The 18,690-nt window shown below is 43.5% G+C and overlaps 1 protein-coding gene across 1 annotated transcript in view; it reads right to left on the reverse strand.

Moving 5' to 3' along the window:
* Positions 1-18,690, reverse strand: part of SLC5A1 (solute carrier family 5 member 1) — a 58,305-nt gene that overhangs the window by 24,396 nt on the left and 15,219 nt on the right. Inside the window, exons 3-5 of the mRNA XM_087423613.1 lie at positions 7,182-7,286; positions 6,520-6,579; positions 5,186-5,290 (exon numbers count right to left, since the gene is read on the reverse strand). Coding sequence (XP_087279739.1) covers positions 5,186-5,290; positions 6,520-6,579; positions 7,182-7,286 — 270 coding nt within the window. The remainder of the gene's footprint in view (positions 1-5,185; positions 5,291-6,519; positions 6,580-7,181; positions 7,287-18,690) is intronic.

Consider the following 18,690-nt stretch of genomic DNA (forward strand, 5'->3'; position numbering starts at 1 on the left):
CCCACGGATCCAAAATGGACAGTGGAGTTGCTGTAAAAGTTTATTGCAGTTGTGATCTGTGATAATAGCCCCAGAAAACATAAACAGGGATATTTAGTCATCACGTGTAATTCATAAAATCTGAGGCTTTATCTCAAGTGATCGTGCACATTTGAAAAAGATACATGATGCCAAGAAATTTTACAGAGCAGAATGCTTCTCAGAACTCGATAAAGCAGTGTGCTCAGGTGGAGCCAATAAAATTCAGAGGCATGCATGGAGGAATAATCAAGTCTGGATCTCAGAGCCCTGAAGGACGTGGCCACAAGATGGCAGCCACAGCCAAGACTCCACACCACCACTGCCCAATGGCCTGGGCCCTGCACCTGAAATGCATTTTGCTTTCTCTCTTCCAACAATTACACACCCACTGGATCCCTACATTCTTCTGCAAGACTTGCTGGTGGGTCCCTGGTTATTCGCTGTCTGGACATGGATCTCACAAGGCCACTCTTCTCCTTTTCTCATCCACCACAAACTCCCCATGCCTCTCCACACACAACAAAATTGATTAATCTTTGTGTGCAATGTAAAGACCTGACTACCCTACTTTGTTAACTAGCAATTCTTTTCTTTTGTCCATGAACCCTGAACTCAAGTGTATCTTAATGTGTGCTCCTGGCAGGCACAGTTGACATCAGTGTAATTCTTTTAAAGATTCCATGCCTTATGACCCATGGTGAACCTGAAGTGAGCCAATTTTATAAAGACGAAAGCTTACCTGTCTGACCCTTCCCTGCCCTTCCCCTCTGCCTAGAATGTCCCTTCTCCATATCCTTCATACACTCAGTGTGTGCGGATATTCTCTCCTCAGTCTTCTCAAATCCTACTCTCAGAAACTCATTTATATTGGAAGATCATTTAACTGGCTATCTTAATTTTCCACAAGGTCTTGAATTTTAACCTACTCTGTACTAGAGGAAGGAGAGACACAGAAAGTAGGGGGCACATAATGTCAAATGGTTTGGATTCTGTATCAGGAAACCTGCTTCCCATCCTAGTTCTGCTACTGTTTAACCCCACAAAGTCCCTTCCCCAATATGGACCTCAGTTTCCCCGTCTATAAAATGAGAGCACAAGACATAGGACTAGATGATCTATGCCATTCTGTCATCCTATGCCTTCATCCCATCCAAGCACAGAGCAGATACATGAGGAGAACACAGACTTTGGGACTAGAGAGACCTGGGTTCTAATCCTAGCTTTGCCATTCACTAGCCATGTGATTTGGGACAAATTACCTAACTTCTCTGAGACTCAGTTTTCTCTTCCATGAAGTAGAAAATAAAACTTAAAAAAATCCCTACTCCTGCAGTACTCTTACGAGAACTGGAGATGGAATGAGTAAAGCCCCTATTGGAGACTAATTGAAGAGACTGGCACTAAATAAAGGGCAGCTATCATCCTTCTTTTGCATTATTCAAGGGATCGCTGGCTCTGAGGAGCAGGTGGAACAGCTGGGCAAGGCCTCCAGCAAGGAGCCCCAGAAATTACACAAAGAAGGAGCAGCCTACATCAAGTACTATTCAAAAGGAAAATTCAGAAAAAGCTGACTGCTGGGGAATGGGCTCCATCAGGACCTGAGCTCAGCTACTTGGGGGCTCCCAAGTCCAAAGAGGTTTAATCAGTAACCCGAACAATAGGTGAGGTGATCGGGAAGGCAGGGAGTGTGATTGGGCTTTTAGTTTATTTATATGACTACCCCTACATCAGCTCCAAGGGCAAAGAGTGCCCTTTCCATGGCAACTGCAGTCAACAGACCTTCACTGGCTTGAACTGTGGACTTGGAGAAGGCTTGCTTCCAAGAAGGGGAATCCCAGTGCCCTCCTCTACATGCTCATTAGACAGGTGCCACCTCACAAGCTGAACAGAGGAGGAGCAATTCCCTCACCAACCTCAGGAAGCCTGATTTCTCCACCCTTCCCAGCACTTGGTGCAGACTCTGTACACTGGTCTCTAATGAAATAGGACTGAAAAGCCCAGGGTTTTCATCTTGTAATTTAAAACTCAACCTAAAGGAGGGGAGGAGAAAGTGAAGGAGGAGGAATCGTCACATTGGCAGGGAAATTACAAAGGCACCAATCAAGGGAAGTAGCAGTTTGAGTCAGGAAGCTGGGCAGGGAGGGAGCAAAAATTCTGGATGTCAGTCTCAACTCCAAGACAAAGCCCTATGCGCCATTTGACTAGAGCATGTCTTCACTGAGTTGTGTAAAAAACATATGTGTGAGACCACCCAATGAGGAAATGATAGTCCCTTCAACAAATGGTGCTGGAAGAACTGGATATTCACATGCAGAAGAATAAAGTTGGACCCCTACCTCACATCATATACAAAAATTAACCCAACATGGATCAAAGACCTAAGACTAAGACTATAAAACTCTTAGGAACAAACATAAGAGTCAATCTTCATGACCTTAGATTTGGCAATGGATTCTTAGGAATGGCATCAAAAGCATGAGCAACAAAAGTAAAAATAGATAAATTGAACTTCAAGATTTAAAACTTTCGTGCATCAAAGGACACTATCAAGAAAGTGAAAAGACGACCTACAGAATGGGAGAAAATATTTGCAAATTATTTATCTGATAAGGGTCTAGTATCCAGAATATATGAAGAACTCTTTCAACTCAACAACAACAACAAAAAAAAACCTCAATCAAAAAACAAATGTATGTGCATGTAGGCCAAGACTAGAAGACAGTAACATAAAAGGAAAAAATAATTGTGATAGGCTGTAGATATAGATAGATATATAGATATGTATTTCCTTTAAAGAAAATACAATCAAATGCAATGTGTAGACCTCATTTCAATCCTGAGTCAAACAAATCAACTGGTAAGAAGACATTTTTTAGATAATCAGGAAAATCTGGATATGGATCAGGTATTAAACTACCTAAATTAAGAAATCACTATAAATTTTGTTGTGTGATAATTGCATAATGGTTAAGTCTTTTAAAAGTCAAAGGAGCATTCTGAAGAATTTACAGTGAAATGACATGATGTCTGGGATTTGATTTAAAATACTGCTGGGAAAAAAAGGTGGAAGGGGATAGATGAACCAAGAATGGAAAAATCTTTATAATTATTAAAGCCAAATGATGAGTATTAGATTCATGAGTGTTCATTATACTATTCTATTTCTGCTTGTGTATGTTTGACATTTTCCAAAATAAAAAAATTGCAAATGTTATTTAACATTGTTGTTGTGTCAACTTCAAGTAATCAGGAAATGGAAGCACTAGCAGCTATTTTTTCAGCACCCTACCTAGTGAGAGCAGAAGGCTCAGTTCAGAGCCCACCTGACTCAGATTTCAGCCAGGGCAGATCTTTTGCAAGATGCTGAGATTGGTCCAATCTCACCTTTGGTGCTGGATGGGGAAAGACAAGAAAAAGGAGAAAAAACGACGATAGCCAATGAGATAACCCCTCTGATAGAGCAATGAACACTTTGTAACTGCCGACTAAGAGGAAAAGCTGGAGCTACTCCCTATGTGATCTCAGAAAACGCCACTTCTCTCTGCCCTTGGATTTGGCGATGAAGTCTTAGAAATGACTCAGAAGCATGAGCAACAAAAGAAAAAACAGATAATTTGGACGTCACCAAGATTTAAAACTTTTGTGCATCAAAGGACACTACCAAGAAAGTGAAAAGACAACCTACAGAACGGGAGAAAATATTTGCAAATCACATATCTGATAAGGGTCTAGTATCCAGAATATATAGTCTTCTTCTCTAGCTAGGTTAGGGATCTGAGACAACCCAGGGGGCTTCTCACGGGGAGTGTCGAGGGCTCTCACATTCATCATCATATTTTACATTCCAGTGACACTTGATGTTTTCAGATAAATCCATTTGATCCTCACCACCACACAGTGAGATAGGCAAGGCAGGAATTGTTATCGCCATCTTACGCATGAAGAAGCTAAGCTCCAGAGAGGTAAAGCAATAAGCTATTTGCACCAGGTCACCTGCTGGTGAGCAGTAGAGCAGACCAGGAGCCCAGGCTCCTCCACAACCCCATACTTTCTCAAATTATCCTCCTAGGTAGTTTTCTGACCAAGGTCCTATTTTCTTCCTGTTATTCTTTATCATTCCCATTTTTCCTTCTTCATTTTTTCTTTTTTCACTGTTGCTTTAACATTTATCAGACTGACAATCACTTCGGGGATAAAAAAAAAAATGTCAGGCAAAACCTATAAGCAAACTTTTCTCTTTCCGCCATCTTTTGGGCTGTCAGGGGACTATCTAGAACTTCAGTTGTTTCCTGGATCTTTGGATTTGTTTTGTTGTACCATCAAAAGGTGTTGACTTGCACACTTTCAAGGAAGGAAAAGTGAAGTGGAGAAGGAATACAAGACTTGCTCCAGTGGGTCAGCCCAGAGCTCTGCACAGTTCTCAAGCACACCACAATAGCCAGCCAATCTATGAGGAATCTCAGCTCTGCAAACTGGGTCCTGTAGCCCTCTGCAAATTGGCAGGGAGACAGGCTAAACAGTGGGGAGAGCACCCTAGTGGTTGGATTCAGAGAGAGTAGAAATCCCCTAGATGGTTAGCAACCAAGGGACCAGGGAGCTGATTCTAAGTGAATATAAGAAGCCTCGCACAGAGAACAGGACAGCGAGCTGGAGCCATAGGTCTGGGGTCTACTCCTGATTCAGGACCTTGAGCAAGTACTTTCCATCTCCAGGGTTTTTGCTTCCCTGTCCATAAAAGAAGCAGGAGCATCTTTGAGGTCCCTTCAAGAGTTGTCACTGACTTCCCATGTTTAAGTGAATCAGAAATGACAGCTGGAGTCAGGTTCTGACCCTGACAGGGCACAAAGTCCCGCGGCTACCTCTAAGGTTGGGGCCAGCCCTCAGACATCCCTAACAGCCTTTTAATCTTCTATTAAGAATGGCTTTCACTGAGCCTTCTTGAACCTGTTTATGTTTTTAACGTTCCCCACAATAGAGGATAAGGAGTTCCATGCATTGGCTCTTTAATGCGTGAAATAGGCCTTTACCCTAAGAAGTGACAGGCCTAAGAGACCAAGTTAATAGAAACTTATAGGCTGCCCCTTGGTGGGCCAGCATGTGCTGAGGAGTGAGTGTGGGCAGGTCTAAGACAGCCAGTGCCCAGCTCCCAGGGCAGTGTACTCACCGAGATCTTGGTGAAAATGTAGAGCAACAGGGACAGAAGAGAGAGGTAGACTTGGATCCGCTGGCCTCCAAATCGCTTCCTCAGGTACTCTGGCATCGTCACCACCTGCATGGGAGGTAAGGGAGGTCACCACCAGCCAGAGTGACCAGAAGGCCCAAGCAAGCAGAGCAGTGGCATCCACCTGGTGTCAGAAGTATGATCAAGGGTTAATCCTCATTGTTCAGAGAAGTCCGAGATGTGGACAGATGGCCTCCATCCTGCCAGCCATTTGCTCATCTCAATCCCACATGCCCCACCACTGCAGAGGTAGCTGGGTACTATCCCATGACATAGAAGGTGCCCAATAAACACCTTTTTTAATGAACACACGACTGCACATAACTAAGAAGGCAAATCTTTCCCCTGGAGGAGGAGGGGATAGATAGATAGATAGATAGACAGACAGACAGACAGACAGACAGACAGATAGATAGATAGATAGATAGATACTCCTATACAAAGCACCTACTGTGAACATCATAACAACAGTGGCATCTTTTCAGTGCACCAAACAATGTGGCCAGGCTGGGCATGTGTTTCACCCTGCTCTGCACACATGCCTTGCCAAGGATTGTAGCTGCAGGCCTGCTGAACTGTTCTCCCAGTTCCTTTCTTCAAATTCCAACCACACTCCGTCTCATTCCCTCAACCCTGAGCCTGCTGTCTCCTGGGATCAGATATGTGTCACCAATAGTCCATGAGCCTCCAGAAGATGCAGAGTCTACTCTGTGTTTCTTCCATATTGCTTTCGGCTCCTAATGTACAGACTTACACGGAGAAGGTGCTCATTATATCTCATGGAACAGATGATACTAAAGCTGTCTTATGTAAAATGTCAGAGACATTCAGTCAAGAGACCAAGAATGCATTTGACAGTTGAGTACCAGCTGCATGCTCAGCAAACAAGAGCTGCTGATATATGTAAACGAGGGGGAAATATGGTTCTTTTTCTCATGAAGCTTCCATTCCAGGGGCAGAAGGAGACAATTACGTACCATAGGCAAATGCATGCAAGTATCTTGCAAGTACACACCAAGCATGAAGGGATGTGATGCTTCAGAGGGCTCTGAATAGAACGGGATTGCTTAGGAAGGCTTCCTAGAGGGACAAGTTGTGGCTGAGTGAATCTGTTTAACGCCCCCAAGAGCAGTCAGGAACTTCATAACCTGGGAAAGAAACCCAAGCCACAGGCTTTCTCTGCCGCGTATCCCATAAAGTCTCTTCTGCCTTCCAGGAGGACCAAGCTCACACATATATTTGTCAGCAGGAAATGGAATAACAGAGCAGATACTTACCCCAGCCTTAATGTAAATGGGGACAAACACCCAGCCCAGCACAACCACCATAATCAGGGCCTGAAATCGAAAAAGAGGTGGAGTCAAACCAGGAGGAATCTTAGCCCATCCTGCAGGATCCTCAGCTGTGCAGGACAATCACCCAGCATTTTCTTTTTGGGCTCTGACGACAACTCCTTAGGTGGCCATCAGAGACTGGAGGAGGGCTTTGCTGCCTGATTGGCCCACAGGAATGGTAGCTGGGTAACAGTGCAGGGGACCCAAAGGGTCTGCACCACTGACATCACAGCTCCTTTCACCTCTTCCCTGGTTTACAAGGAGTAAAATACCATACAGACCTTTTAAAAAATAAAAATAATAATAATAATGGAAATCTGTTGGTAAGCATTTCCAAACCTCCAATGTGGCTGAAAGGGTACAGGAGGACTTGACTTTTTAAGAGAAGAAACACCAATGCTGTCATGTCAGTGGTTTTCTCATGCTACTTTGGTGTAAAGGGATCAGGACCCAGGGGATCCTGAAGCTGTGCCCCTCCTCCATCTGCACCCAGGGTGGCCCTGAGAGGTTCCCTAACATCTAGAGCATCTCTGAGCATAGATTGAACTGGTCAACTGCTAAAGCGCCTTTCAGCTCCAGGACACAACGTCTCTGATGTTACTCACGTTCCATTCAAAGCCCCCCATGGCGATGCCTGAAGCTGCTCCTGACCCCGCCAGCCCCACAAAGTGGCCGCTTCCAATGTTACTGGCAAAGAGAGAGGCTCCAATCTGGAAACAAAAAGGGAAAGTCAGGTGAGGACTCTATGCTCTACCAGGCCACTCAGAGTGGGCCAAAGAGAGAAGAGACATGTCAGCCAAGAGAAAGACAAGAAAGAGCAGAGGCAGGCCAGGAACTTGACTGTGCTGGAGTCTGTCAGGAGCGCTGGTTCAGGAGGCTCATGTGGGCACCTGGGTACTAGTGAAGATGAAAAGAAGACGACTGGGGAAGGGGTAGTGGGACCCATCCCCAAAACAGATCATCTGTGAATCCTTTGTGAGTTCAGTGCACAATAGTGAAGAAGACATGGGAAGCTCCACAGCCCACCAGGCCTCCTCTGAAGTCTCCCAAGAGGCTGTGGGCTCAGGAACAGGGCCTGTGCCATTCACCTCTGTGTCCTCCAGCACTCCTTGCTTGGGATCTTGACCAATGCAGGCTCTCAGTAAATGTGGACAGTTTTGCTGAAAGAAATTCATTTAAAAGGAAGTCTCTGGGCCTCAGTCCCCTCACTTGTCAAAGAGGCAGGGGGTAGGGCCGATGACTTCCAAGTGACTTCTAGCTATTAAATTCTGTGATTCCATGTGCTCCCAAGTAACAAGAGATGCTGTTAATAATAATGTCTTTAAATCGATATAGTATTTTTATTTTTTACAAAGGTCCCAGAGACCCCAAAGACCCATGCACAAAACACTGCATTTTTCAAGGATATACGTAGGTTAGAAGACAGACTGGAGGGACATATATCAAATACCTAAGAGTGGAAGCCTGGAAGGCGAAAAGAGAATGGGATTGTGAATGGGAGATGAAGGAAAAAATATTCGGTGAAACAAGAGAGGGATCTTGTGCTGACCAATCATGATGCTGCGCCATCAACTCAATTGCATCTGAGGTCCAAGAGAAAGTTCTAGAGTCCTTCTATACTCAGGAAGAGAAGGCGTAGCAGCATTTGATACCAAACTACTATAATTATCCCCATTCTTGCTGAGCCACGGGGGAAGGCTGGTAGCTATTTGTCTAATATCCCTAAGATGGTCTAAATCTAGAACAAAACACATTATTTCCCAAAAGACAGATTACTCCAAGAAACTGTCCTAGCTGTACCAGACCCTATCCCCCAATATAAGGCAGTGGGTGCTTAGTGCCAAATGCTAAGTCAGAGGAGAGGGAGATCCCTGAAGACTGGGCCAGAAGGAGGTCTCTGGAATGATGAGGAGACAGTGGTGTAAGTGCCTTCATTCATTCACTCAATAAATATTAACTTAGCATCGCTCAATGTGTCAAGCACTATTCTAGACAGTGGGGATTCCACTGTGAATAGTACAGACAAAATCTCTACTTTCTAGAAGCTTATATTCTAACAGAGGAAATAAATAAATAAATAAAAGATCAGAGAGTGGTAAGAGCCATGAATAGATTAGAGTAGGTGTGATGAGTGACCACTTTAGATTGGAGAGTCGGGGAAAGGTCCCTCTGTGGGGGTGACCTCTAAGCTGACATCAGAATGACAAAAGAGGTTAACTATGCTGAGATCAGAGGGAAAGCATTCTGGCAAAGCAAAGACTCCCAAGGGAGAAGGCCATCATGGTTGAGAAGCAGAAAGAAGGCCAGAGTGGCTGGAGTGTGGTGGGCAAGAGGATGAGATGGAAAGTTGGGAGGGGATACTTCATGTAGGTCCCAGCAAGCCGGGCTAGGAAGCGTGGATTTGATTCTAAGTGTAATCAGAAGCCGTTGCAGGATTTTCAGTAGTGGAGGGAACAAAATCTAATTTGCTTTTAAAGATTGCTCTGAAGTGTGTGGAGAGTGTAGTGTTGGGGGCAAGGGAGAAAACAGAGAAATATGTGGGAGGCTATTGTTCCATCGAGGTGAGGGAGGACAGCAGCTTGGTCTCAGGTGGTAGCAGTCGAGACAAGGCAAGCAAAAAGATTGGAGGAATGTTTGAGAAACAAAGTTGACAGGCCTTGTTGATGGATCAGGTTGGGAAATGAGGGAAAGAGTAATCAAGGGGAACTCCTAGATTCAGGACTTCAGTAACTGGGTGGATGCCATTCATTAAGAAGGAGAAACTACGAACTTAAAAGTTTTAATCTTTTGTTATCTGTACTTTAAATTGCATTGTAAAACATAAGCATGCTTGCCTTTGTTAAAAGAATTTGTTGTTAGTGCCATTGAGTGGATTGAGACTCCTAGTGACCCTGTGTACAGCAGAGTGGAACCCTGTCCCATCTTTTGGTGCCATTCTCTCATCTCCCGGCACTATATCAGAAAATGCTCTGCTGCTATGCATAGGGTTTTCATGGCCATTTTTTTTGGAAGTGGGTGGCCAGGTCTTTCTTCCAGTCTGTCTCAATCTAGAAGCTCTGCTGAAACCTGTCCACCATGGGTGACTCTGTGAAATACCAGTGGCATAGCTTTCAGCATCACAGCAAAACACAGCCACCACAGTATGACAACCAACAGATGGGTGGTATAGTTCCCTGACTAAGAAATGAACCTGTGCTGCCGCAGTGACGGCACCAAATCTTAACCACTAGACTGCCAGTTAAAAAACAGGATCCAGTAAACTTTGCATAAAGAAGTAAATTACTATTGCCTCTGACTATAAGTGGAATTCTCATGGTGTGAAAAGTTCTATTGGTCCAGACTACATCTCATCCTCATTATAGCATAAACATTAAAATGCTTTGCAAGTTCAAAAAAAGAAGGGGAAAATGGGAGGAAAGCAGGATGTTTAAATACATCCACCTCTTTCTCTTCAAAGCTTGGTGGGGATAACAGCCCACTTTTAATAAAAATTTTCTTCTGCCTATAGCCTGCCTCTCCTGAGCCACTATATTTTCATTTATCATCTCTCACTTGATAAATTATTAAGCCTAATGTTGTACTATTATGGGCATAATTACCAGTAATGATTAACCATATTAGATTAACCTTAAGTTCAAGAGGTCCTCTCCAACATCCCCCCAAAGGGGGACATTGGACTTTAAGTAGTTGCAGGCTTTCCTGAGATCCCCCCTCACCATCTGATGGAATGAGAGCAGGAGAGCTTTGGGGATTCCAGAATGTCCCGGGCCCAGGTTCGGTTCATTTCTGCAAGAGCACTACTATTCTCCCAGTTGCTCACCTTGGCCACATCTGAGATTTCCTCCCTTCACCCTATGGCCCTCACTCAATCATTTACCAAAACCCTGACTCCACCTTCACAATATCATAGGCATCTAGCACTTTTTATACCGCCCTTGTGCAGGCTATCATATATCTTAACAGGACCATGGCAGCAGGCTTCTAGATGATCTCCAGTCACCCACCATTCACATGGCCAGTTACCTCCCCAAAGCACAACACTGATTAATTCACTTCCCCATTCAGAGACCTTCCCAGACCCTCAAAATGGGTCTGCCAATAGTCTTCCTGGCAGCTCCAAGTTTAAAGACTTAGTCATAGGAATTCAGCAAGATTTCAAGTTAAAGTCCCCTCTAGTGAGAAGAGAGCATGAGCTTAAAACTTAGACTTTGAATGCTTTCTTGACCTCTTACTATCTGGATGATCATAACATCTGCAAGCTTCAATCTTTTCTCATGACAGAGTTGTGCAGGAGTCAAATGAGATTATGAATCAGCAGTGACCGACACTCAGCTGGCCCTCAACCAATGTCCTTTCTTTCCTCCAAGAGGACAATCACTTCACCCTCAAAGACAATCCACAATAACTACAATGGACACCATTTTGGTCTGAACTGTGTTGCCTCAAAATTCTTATGTTGAAGCCCTAACGCCCAATGTGACCGTATTTGGAGATAGGGTCTTTAGGAAGGTAATTAAGGTTAAATTAGGTCACAAGGGTGGGGCCCTAATCTGATAGGACTGGTCTTTATGAGAAAAGGGAGAGACACCAGAGATCTCTCTCTCCCTCCACATGGACAGAGTAGAGTTCACGTGAGTACACAGAGAGGAGGCAGCCATCTATAAGCCAGGAAGGGAGAACTCATAGAAACCAACCCTGACAGCACCCTGATCCTCACTTTCTAGCCTCAAGAACTGTGAGAAAATTAATTTCTGTTGTTTAAGCCACCCAGTCTATAGTATTTTGTTATGGCAGCCCAAGCAGGCTAATATAGACACCATTGCTTTATTACCTACACTGCCCTTCCTCTCCCTGAAGCTCATTAACAATGCTTTCATCACTCTGATTTCCCAAACACTCTCTCTGTCCCCTCCTCACCCACATTCATACCCATGTGGGAATCATGCCCCATCTAGGGAGTGACTCAGTGACATGAATCATCATGGCCTTCTTGTATTTTCCTCCCACATTCCTTCTGAGTTCAGGATTTAGACTTTATCTAAAATTTCCCCCAGCTTGACCTTGCTTCTGACTAACTTCTTTCCAAACCTTCCTCATCACCTTATGGGGCTCAAGAAGCATGACAAGTATTTGGGTAGTTTTGCTGTCACTGTGCAAGATGAGCCTTGCACAGTTTGGTCTGACCAAACCCAACAGATTTGATAGCATGGTAACTGGGGAAATAACATAATGTCACATCACAAAAGGCAAAAAGATTATGTATTCCTTTGACTTCAGGGAATTCACAAACAAATTTTACCACCTAAATTTCCTATCCTAGAAAGTTAGCAGGAAGGGAAACATATGGAGAAATTATAGAATCATAGAATCCTCCAGAGTTGGATGGACCCATAGGTGTCACAGCTTGAATCCCCTCTACAACATGCCCCAAGTGATGGTTAGCTTCCGTATGTATACCTCTAGTGACAGAGAACTACCCACTTTACAAGGCAGCTGAATCCGTAATGAAACAACTCTAATGGTTACAAAGTCCTTCTTTACCTTGAGCTGAAATCTCCCCACTGGTCCTACTTCTGCCCTCTGGAGTGATACAGAACAAGTCAAATCTCTCTGCCGCAAGCCAGCCCTTCCAATATCTGAGGACAGGGGCTGTGTCCACCCACAGATCTTCTCTAGGCTAAACTTCCTCTTCTCAAGTGTCTGCTTCTCACTGGCCATGGACTTGAATCTCACCATCCTTTCTGCTCTCTGCTGCCCTAAAACCCACCTATGTCGTCCAGTAGACCTCAGACCTGAATGGACCACTCCAGACATGGGCTGTCCAGAGCGAAGCAGGCTGCCCTTCTTGACTTCCCATCTGGTTTTAACATCATGTGGCTTCAAATCCTCTTTTAAACCTGCCACTCATCTATGAGTCCTTGGCAGTGGTGAGAACTAAGCCAGTCCCTCTAATTCCTGTCACTGCAAGAGAATGTGCCTTTAACTTATTTGGACCATTTAACAAGAACAGATTTCTTCTCATTGCAATTTAGATTTCTGATAATACCAATTTGGATTGCCTTAACAATACAGTGGCTCTATCACTTAAATTTTTTTTACTTCAATTCTTCCAGGGTTTGGCACAAATTTGCTGTTTTCCCATGAGCCTTCTCTAAAGGGAAAACTACTTAAATCATAAATGAAAACATTTGGCCAAATTCATTTCTTCCTACTAACTATTAATGTCAGAAGTCAGAAGCTAGCAAGGATGGGATCTATCGCTCGAACAAAAGGCGGACATTAGTCTACTTAATGACTACTCCATCAGTCCTTAACTTGGCCCTAGAAATGGGATCCCTGATCCAATGCTATTCACAGAATGTTCTGTAAGCCAAGAGCATCAGCTTCACCTGGGAGCTTGCGAGAAATGCAAATCTTTGGTCCCCACCCCAGACCTACTGAATCAGAGTAATAAGCTCTCCAGGTGATTCTTATGCACAATAAAGTTTGAGAAGCCTGCCCTAGACCATATCAAAAGTCACTGCTTCCTCCTTAAACTTGTTTTGACCTCTCCTCATGAACAGGAGCGTAGTGACTATCTACAAAATTGGGATGCTGAGATGTGGAGGACAAAAAGTTTGGAGTGAAAGAGACTATCTCTCCAAAATCCCTTACTTAATCCCTCGAGTTTTAAACATCTGTTATGATAGCACTTCTGCTACCGAGTAGGAGGCACCGTCGCTTCAACCACATGCCAACATGTAGCACGTGGACTGCAAGAAGTTTTGACCAATCTCACCGGCAAATCCCCAGAACTGGTGGGCTCAGTGGAATAAAGACTTCCAGAATACCCTCACGCCATAGCAAAGTGATTGAGACATTTCAAATGGAAATCCACAGAAGCCACTCAAAGACCTTGTGGGAAATCCTTCCACAAACAATTTGTCTCCTCAAGAGATGGGGTTATAAGGGTTCCCAGAGGGTGACCTCAACCAGCAGAGGCAACAAATACTGATGACTGGAGGACTCCTCTGCCATAGCAAGAAACTGGGAAGAAGAATTATAGGCCCTCAAGGGTCTCTGCAATCCAGCCCCCTCCTCCTCCTCCACACCCAGCAGTCCCTCCAAGTCCTTTCAGGTGCCCTATGCTCTGGCTAAACCACACCGACTCAGTCTTTTAGATATGCTCTGGCTTTCCTGCCTCCTGCTTTTAATTATGCCATTTCCCTCTGCTTGGAACTCCCTATCCATCAAGTTCTGCCTACAAAATCAATGCCTCAGTCCTCAAAAGAAAGCCAGTCCCATCTGTCCACTGACACCATCCAGAGCTGAACTCTTCCTCCTATGATGTCTTACCCATGTCGTCTGTTGCACTCTCCTGGTGCATGTCACGCCCCACGCTGGTAACTGTTTCTGGCACAAGTATTGTCCCCCAGATATCTTCTAGCCCTCAAAGAGCATTTCTGATTCCACTTAGCACAGGACTTTCCTTGCACGTGGCAAGCACACAATAAAAGTCTGCTGAGTAGAGGAAATGAAGAGACACTTCTCCAAGGAAGATATACAGATGGCCAATAGGCACATGAAAAGATGCTCAACGTCACTAATCATCAGGGAAATGCAAATCAAAACAACACTAAGATACCACCTCACGCCCGTTAGAATGGCTATAATCACCAAGACAAAAAACAACAAATGTTGGAGAGGATGTGGAGAAACAGGAACCCTCATACACAGCTGGTGGGAATGCAAATTGGTGCAGCCTCTATGGAAAACGGTATGGAGATTCCTCAAAGAATTAAAAATAGAGATGCCAGATGCAAAGTGAAATAAGTCAGAGGGAGAAGGTCAAATACCGTATGATTTCCTTCATTAAGTAGTAGATAATAACAACAATAAACAAACACATAGGGACAGAGATTGGATTGGTGGTTACCAGAGGGGAAGGGGGGAGGGAGGAGGGTGAAAGGGATAATTGGGTACATGTGTGTGGTGATGGGTTGTAATTAGTATTTTGGTGGTGAACATGATGTAATCTATGCAGAAATAGAAGTACAATGATGTACACCTGAAATTTTTACAATGTTATAAACCAATGTTACTGCAATAAACAAAAAATTAAAAAAAAAAAAATAAAAAATAAATAAAAATAGAGATGCCCTATGATCCAGCCATCCCACTACTGGGAATCTATCCAACGAACCTGAAATCAACAATCCAAATAGGCTTATGCACCCCTATGTTCGTTGCAGCATTATTCACCATAGCCAAGAAGTGGAGGCAACCTAAGTGTCCCTCGACTGACGATTGGATTAAGAAAATGTGGTATATATATACAATGGAATACTACTCAGCCATAAAAAAATACAAAATCGTCCCATTTGCAACAACATGGATGGGCCTGGAGCGTATTATGTTAAGTGAAATAAGCCAGAAAGAGAAAGACAAACACTGTATGATCTCACTCATATGTGGAATATAAACCAACACATGGACAGAGAAAACTGGACTGTGGTTACCAGGGGCAGTGGGGGTGGGCACAAGGGGTGAAGGGAGTCATATATATGGTGATGGACAAACAAAAATGTACAACCCAAAAATTTCACAATGTTAGAAACCATTAAAACATCAATTAAAAAAAAAAAAAGTCTGCTGAGTGAGTGAGTGATACCAAATCCTTGGCTTCTCCTCTTGGAGAAACAACAGGAACCATGGTGACCTAATGCCTTAGAGATGCATTTGTTCCTGCTGGCTGCATGGAGTCAGGACTCTTCACGGGGACCCACCAAGGACCACTCTTTCCTAAGGAAGAGGCAATAAACCTGGCTTGCCAGGCCCAGAAGGGACCCATAAGAACAATGGAGCACACTAGAAACTATGAACTGCTCTGATATGTCAATATGGTGACCTCAGTGTTGGTAAGAACAAGACCTCAAGGGGGAAAGGACTTTGTGGGTAAACTGCTCTGATATGTCAATATGGCGACCTCACTGTTAGTAAGAACAAGACCTCAAGGGGGTTAGGACTTTGTGGGTTAGTCCACCATGTAGGCAAAATTTTTTAAGTGATAATACTTGGTGTTGGCAAGTAAATAGGTTCTCCCATATATTTCTGATAGAATAGAAATTCTGGAAAGCTGTTTGTTGGTACATATAAAAATCTCATCTCCTCCCACCATACAACCCTACTTTTAGGACTCTATCTTAAGCAAATTATCAGAGAAGAAGACAAAGATTTATATACAAGGATTTCATTACTATGTTCATTGCCATGTTACTTACAATATAGGAAAGTTGGAAATAACATAAATGCCCAACAATAAGAAAATGACTGACTAAATTAAGGTACACACTTAAGATAGAATATTATACAGCCATTAAAATTATAACTTTGGGGCCGGCCTAGTGGCGTAGTGGTTGGGTTCACACACTCTGCTTTGGCAGCCCAGGGTTCGCAGGTTTGGATCCTGGGCACAGACCTACGCACCACTTATCAAGCCATGCTGTGGTAGGCGTCCCATATAAAATAGAGGAAGATGGGCACAGATGTTAGCCCAGGGCCAATCTTCCTCAGCAAAAAAAGAGGAGGATTGGCAACAGAGGTTAGCTCAAGGCTAATCTTCCTCACACACACACGCACAAAACATTATATCTTTGAAGAGTTTGTTATGACATGGGGAGATGACCGTAATAAAATGTCAAACAAAAAAATAACATACAATCTTGTATATCATATGATTCCCCAAAATTTTATATGTATGTATATATATTGTATATATATATCTATATCCAAATTTACCAGTGGTTATTTTTGGAAGAGAAATCAATCAGTGTGTTTTTGTATTTTTTATACGTTTCTAATTTTTCCACAATCTGTGCAATTTTATAATCAGAACACAATTCTTTAAAACCTTTAACAGTAAAGGGCAACAATTCCAGAGGTGCCTCAGATTCACTTGCAGAGCCTCAGACCTGAGAACAAAACATGCAGGGAAGTTATGCATTTATTGTCGGGAGATGTAGAAAAAGACAAAAATGTCATTGAATGCTAACTAAAAATTATGTTTTGTGTGATAGGAAATAGAAAATAGACATCTTAGCCCAGTCATCTGATGTTAGAGCTGGAATTACCTGGGAAATGATTATGGTCGACCTTGTCACTTTCAAATGAAAACAAAATTATAGTCCAGAGAAAGAAAGTGATTCAAGTTTACATACTAATTTTATCTTGACTTTCACACCCTTAGGAAATAAGATAGCATGTGTACACTGAGCACCACCAACCCAGGAGTCAAAAATTGTGTAAGGCAACAGACGACGGCTGTGTGTGTTTTCCTAGCTTCACTCCCAGAAGCAGACACGGATTTGAAAAAGGTACTCCGTATCAATCATCACATTTGAAAGCATAAGTAAATGGTGTGGACCTCACTCTCTTCTCTTCCTTCTAAGCACACTGGGAGCCTTCCAACCTGGTTCTGATCTTGGCTCTGCCAGAGTAAATTACATGACTTTGAGCCAGTCACTTGACTGCCTTGAGACCCAGTTTCCTCCACCATAAACCAAAGAGTCCGTCTTTGCCTACCTCACAAGGGCTAAGTGAGGTGACAAGTGTGAGAAACCTCTAAGAAAGTTTTGCCCCACAAAGGCATGCTATTCTGAAGAAATATTGATGATGCTTTCACACAGCCCGTGTTTATATGGAGTGCCCGAAAGGAAAGAGACAGAGTGGTCGTTTTCTCTCGGAGGGAGCAAGATCTTCACAGCTCAAAGAGAAAATGTGTTTCAGGAAACCACTTTCTTTGTTAACGGACCACATAATACCCAGAATGTCCAGAGCTCTGGAGGTGGCTTTCTGCTCCCAGCTTCAGTCTTCGCTTTAAGGAATGACACCAGGATATCCCAGGGCCTCCTCTCCGCTCCTTCTCTGTGCTACATGCCTCCCTTGAGATATCCTCACACAGTGGTTCTCCAACTTTAGCAGGTATCAGAATCTTGAGGTAAAATACAGAACACCCAATTAAATCTGAATTTCAGATAAATAAATACATTTTTAGTAAAAGTATATCCCAATATTGCATGAGACGTACTGATACTAAAAAAGTGTTCACTGTTTGTCTAAAATTCAGATTTAACTGGCCATGCTGTAGTTTTATTTGCTAAATTGGTCCACCCTAATCAGAATCACCTGGAGGGCTTGTTAAACCCCAGATTGCTGAGCCCTATCCCTTGGAGTTTCTGATACAATAGATCTGGATTGGGGCTGGAAATTTTGCATTTCTACAAGACCCCCTATCTTACTGATGCTGCTGGTGTGGGCACCACACTTTGAGAGCCCCATCTGGGGAGAATAAGAAAGGGAGAGAGGATGACTAATTTTTACAGTGCCTCTTTTAAAAAGGCCAAGTGTGGGGCCAGGCACTTCATTCACTTTATCTTATTTCGTGCTCACAACAGTCTGTGAGTTAGGTTTTATTCTCATCATTTTACAGGTGAGAAGACTGAGGACCAGATGTGATGTGATTTGCCTGAGGCCCCACAGCCAAACGTGACTGACATCCAAGGGACAGAAAGGGAAGCCACAGCACCACACTTCCCTGAACCTTCCTGAAGGGGCACAGTGGGGTCAGAGCCCCCTCCTCATCTCACAGTAAATTCACCAACAGCATGTTCACATCTGCATCACACTTGTATTTCAGATTCCTCCCTCATCCTCTGGGGAACCGGTCTTTAACCCGAATTAGCATCTTGATTCCCTTCATAAATTATCTTTTCATAGGGGAAGTTTGGAAAGGTTTAATCTTTGACACTTCCCATCTCTCAGATATCACACTTCCTGGACTGGGACAGAAGAAAAGGTGGGGCTCATATATTCAGAATATTTTATTTCTGAGACTCTGGTAAATATTTAGACACAGGCCTTGCTCCAGAGTCATCATAATCTCTGTTTACTCTATATCAGCTCACTTCCTCCACAGACAATAGGTGCCTTTCATTCATTATCTTCACAGACGTCTCTCCTTGCCCCAAGAGTCAAAAGGGCAGGAAATCAGGAAATAACTGCCAAAGGTGCTATTTTCCCACAGGTTGTTGGCACAAAAGGCAGGTGATGTCTTCTGTTGGCATTTATAGGTCAAGA

This window comes from Ceratotherium simum, chromosome 35 (assembly GCF_057802395.1).
Source record: "Ceratotherium simum simum isolate JZ-2026a chromosome 35, ASM5780239v1, whole genome shotgun sequence".
Lineage (NCBI taxonomy): Eukaryota > Metazoa > Chordata > Mammalia > Perissodactyla > Rhinocerotidae > Ceratotherium > Ceratotherium simum.